At 36.9% G+C, this 5,000-nt stretch overlaps 1 protein-coding gene across 2 annotated transcripts in view; it reads left to right on the forward strand.

Annotated features, from left to right (window-relative positions):
* Window positions 1-5,000, forward strand: part of myo1ea (myosin IEa) — a 95,868-nt gene that overhangs the window by 26,168 nt on the left and 64,700 nt on the right. For both annotated transcript variants that reach the window (XM_059359023.1, XM_059359032.1), the window contains exon 2: window positions 4,469-4,612. In XM_059359023.1, the coding sequence (XP_059215006.1) occupies window positions 4,469-4,612 (144 nt within the window). The remainder of the gene's footprint in view (window positions 1-4,468; window positions 4,613-5,000) is intronic.

The raw sequence follows: 5,000 nt of genomic DNA on the forward strand, positions 1-5,000 counted from the left end.
AGCTGATCATAAACAAAGCAGCATGGCTAATTATGCATTTCTCAAAAATAAGTATATTTGTATTTATTTCAAGCTATCATTGGTTTTTCCAGTGCCAATGCAGTAGATATTTTTACTTATTTAAAGCATTCTTACAAAGAAACATTTACTTACTGCACTGGCAGATAATTTAACTTGTTTCTAGCATGTTTTTGCTTAATTCTAGTTATTTATTTCTTGTTTTTGTCAGTTGGTTTTTGCAGTGTGGAGAAAGTTTCCAGCTCTCGTTATGTGTCTCTTTTGTTGTCTTCACAACATGATATCAGGTGTCCTTCCTTCTCCTTTCACTCTTTGTCAGAGTAGCTTTTGTCCCTGAGAGTGACATCATCCTGTCATTACTGCAGAGGAAGTCAGCATCTCCCTCCACACCACTGAAACATGTTAGTGGGTGTGATCTGGAGAATTAATCAAGCTATAATTTGCTGTTTCCCTCCTGAGGCGCTGACTGAGGGTTAAAAACAGCCGTAAACATTCCTCGTCATCTCCCATGCTAGGAGCCGGTCTGTAAAGTGGTTTTAATTCTGCTCTTGTAAAGAATAAAGTCACCCTGGAGGGTATTAAAAGCCTGCTGGCCCTCCTCGTTGGCTCACTAGTTAAGAGTTAATTACTAAATGCAAAAGGACTTTCCACTGGGTTATCTTGTATTGTGGTGTTACTTTGTGGATCAGGCTTTAATTTGTGTTTCATCTACTTCAGATCACTGTATTTATAGCTGCTTTACTCACAGTTCTGGTGTTTGTAGAGTGATTGTTTCCTTTGAACTATTTAAAATTAGTGCACTGTAAAAAGGGTGTGTCTAAATTTCTTTTCTTATTTTAAGCGTTCAACATGCTTATTTCTAGATTTAATAATCTTAATTTAAGAAATCTTGTCAAGTTAAATGATCTGTCCATGCAGCAAGATCATTTCCCTCAGATTTAGTGGTTTTATCTTGCACATGCATACATAAATTATACCAAATGTTGTTTAGATCTGCTCCTTCCTAGGGCTGGGCGATATGGACCAAGAGTCATATCCTTATATATATATATATATATATATATATATATATATATATATATATATATATATATATATATATATATATATATATATATATATATATGTAGAGAGAGAGATAGATAGATAGATAGATATTTTTATCTCAAAGTGAGAGCAAATGTTCAGTCAAAGTCAAATATGACATGTCACAAGTAGTTTTATTGAAACCGTTTATTTAAGTGAACATAAATACTGTATGACAAAAGGAGAAATGTTTTTAAAATCAGAGCTCCATAAAGAGCACATTTGAATAAAAAAATATCTTAAATAAAAATAGCCTATGAAATAAAGTAGGCCAATCTTTTTCCGAAATAGATATATAGCATTTACAGTCATGGAAAAAAAATATTAGACCATTGTTTTCTTCAATTTCTTGCTCATTTTAATGCCTGGTACAACTAAAGGTACATTTGTTTGGACAAATATAATGATAACAACAAACATAGCTGATAAGAGTTTAATTTAAGAGCTGATATCTAGACATTTAACATGGTTTTATTGATAATGACTTTGGTTATGATCAAGAAAACCATGTTAAATGTCTAGATATCAGCTCTTAAATTAAACTCTTATCAGCTATTTTTGTTGTTATCATTATAGTTGTCCAAACAAATGTACCTTTAGTTGTACCAGACATTAAAATGAACAAGAAATTGAATTTTTTTTCCATGACTGTATATATAAAGAAAGAAAAAAAATTGAACTATATAGATACATGTGATATGGTCTTATTCCATATCCCATTTAAAAATATATCAATATATCTTTTATATGGATGAATCGCCCAGCCCTACTCTTCCTCTCCTCTCCCTTCACTTCCTCAGTGCAGAGGGAGGAAGTGAAGAGTTAACTGGTGTGTTGACTAATGTTCTGGATGTTCTCTGTGGTTCTGAGCGGTTCTCCGTCCAGGAGAAAGAGACTCACAGCTCGCAGCACATTGTGACCCTCGTCCACAGTAGCCAGACAACTCTGACTCATAGCACATGATGGATGACCTCAGCGCTCTGAGACTCTCCGCTAAAACAAAAACAGGAATGTAGCGAGGCAGAAACCAGACTGTTAGGATGTGGATAAAAGTTGGTCAGAGCATCTTTAACACTCGGACAAATAACACGCAGCACTTCTGGGAATCTGAGCGTGCACTGTTTCAGAGTAAACACAGCTCATCATGCTGCTGGGAGCAGAGAATGTGCAGCTTTGACTCTTTTGTTGCTCTGATTATTTACCTTATTTTGTCTGATTAAACCACATTACCTCAGCTGCTGATAGCCTGTTCCTCTCAGATAGTTCTGCTTCTTCTTCACTGGAGGAGCGTAGTGGACGGGAGGGTTAGTGGACCTGAACAAAGGAGGTCAGATCAGCAGGAGCTGTGCCTGTTGCTATTCTGTAGACCAGTAGTTCTCAACCTTTTTGAGTCGCTACCCCCAATTTAACATGCATGTTGTCCGCGACCCCCGCTCACTGAACACAATCTCACACGCACAGTTCAGATCACCCAAAAAAGAAACAAAATGACCAAAAAAAGGAAACAAAATCACCAAAACGACGCAAAATGACTAAAAAGACACAAAATGACCAAAGAAAGGAAACAAAAAAGACACAAATTGACCATAAAATGATCTAAAAAAAGACACAAAAGGACCAAAAAACACACAAATTGACCAAAAAACACACAAAATGACCAAAAAAAGACATTAAGTGACCAAAAAGACAAACACATTAACACAGTGGAGACAGAGCTGACTTCCAAAATGATTTGGCGACCCCCAGAAATCATCTCACGACCTCAATTGGGGTCCCAACCCCAAGGTTGAGAATAGCTGCTGTAGACAAAGATAAGGCTTTAATGTGATGCTGCTGAGACCAGGAGCCAGAGAGAGAGATGAGGAGTGACATGTGTTCTCCTGGGCTGGTTGAAGACCAGACGGATCATCTGCAGAGGTTTGGTGATGCTGCCTTTCATGCAGGATGCTGTGGTCGAAGCAACGTTTTGACTAGTTGACCAACCTCTACCCTCCGGCCTGTCCTCTCCTCTCAGCTCTGTGTAAACAGCCTGCAGTTCTATCTGATTCTCAGTGAATATTTGTCACGTGACCGTTGGTCTCAGGAGAATAAATCATGGTGTCACAGTGTCGCTGAGGAGCAGAATTACTGTTTTTAACAGGATTAGGATTAGTAGGATTAGTTTTTCTAGACGGTTTTTCCCAATGTTTTAAATGAGACATGTAGAGTGTGTATGTGTTTTTTAAAGAATCACAATTTTAAGCTTTGATTTGGAAACCTTTTTCTAACTTTCGTAGCCTATGATCCGTTCAAGGACTGATGGAAAATAAAAAATTTGACAATAATGCCTGTTTTTAATGTACTTTCTATGACAAATGGTGTGTTTGTGGCTACCTTTTAAAGAAAACATACATTTCAATCCGGTTTGCAGGATGGTGAGATTTGGTTGAGATTGCTATTGTCGGTTAATAGTTAAACTCACAATGATAATGATTAATAAGTACTAGATTTTAGTCACTTTAAGGCGGTTCACATTGTTAATATCCCTTTTCCAAACCACTTATTTTTAGTTGAAATGCTTAAAAATTTGTACAAACTGGAACAGAACCAGCTCCATGTTGGTGGGTACACTGTAAAAAATGTCTGTAGATTATATGGTGAAAAAGTGCTAAACCATGACAGTAAAAGTCTGTAAAATGATAAATGAGTTAAATCAGTTTCAGTAACAATAAAACACCGCAAATGTATATATTAGCCAAAACAGTATTTTTTACAGTTTATTTTGAAAAAAACAAACAAACATTAATCCACTGTAAAATACACTGGCACCATGTTTTTAACAAAACATATACTGTAATATATATACAAGCCATCACTGTAATTTTTGCATTTATTTTTTGTAATTATACCTTTTCTCACTATTAAATGTACTAAACACCATATCTATAACACAAATATACTGTAATATTTAATGGTAAAATCTTGAATTCATGCAGCATTTATAAAGTATTTTCTTGTCAATTATATGGCAGAACAGCGTTTCTTTTGATGGAAAAACTTTTTATTTTTTATGGTAAAATATGGAATAAAATGGCAATCATAAACGTGAAAACAACAGTGTTAATATCATTTTACCGTAATATTAGAAAAAGTTGCACCGTATTTATTACGGTAAAGTTCTGGCAACAACAGCTGCTGGTTTTTTACCGTAAAAACAACAGTTTTTAAAAAAAAAAGTGCATTATGAGTGTGCTGTAAAGCCTCAGTTGATTCCTGCAGCAGTGCGTGTGTGTCACCTTGACGTCAGACTCTGGATGCGTCCACGCAGCTTCATTGTGTCTTTCTGAGCGAACTAACAATCGTGCATTGTGTGTTTTTGTTTCAGGGGAGCCGGGGCCACTACCGGTACCACTGGCAGAGCCACAATGTCAAACACAGCGGCGTGGACGACATGGTGCTGCTCAGCAAGATCAACGAGGACGCCATCGTCGACAACCTCAAGAAGAGATACATGGATGACTACATCTTTGTATCCTTTCACAGTCACACTGTAGCGAGAAATAGCCGAGCCGTCTCATCCCGACTCTTCCCAGAATAACTGAAAGCTCATTCACGGTGTTGTAGCAGTGAGTAATGAGTCGGAGTCGGAGGTGAGGCCGTCCTCCTGAGAGGGTAAAGGGTTTCTCTGTTCACACCTCCAGCTCCTGCATCAGTTTCATCTCACTGTGGTGCAAAATGTGGACAGAACGGTGTGAGAAAGAGAGGATTGCATAATGTTTCTAAAAGCCTTTCTGAATCAGAGCTGAAGGAGAAGAAAAAGCAAATTATTTTTCTGCTTTTAGCAGCTCAGGTTAGGTTGCAAATAAGGTTGTTAAATAGATGAAAAATATGACCAAAACAAACGCAAAATGACAAAA

This window comes from Centropristis striata, chromosome 2, assembly GCF_030273125.1.
Source record: "Centropristis striata isolate RG_2023a ecotype Rhode Island chromosome 2, C.striata_1.0, whole genome shotgun sequence".
NCBI classification, from domain to species: Eukaryota; Metazoa; Chordata; class Actinopteri; order Perciformes; family Serranidae; genus Centropristis; species Centropristis striata.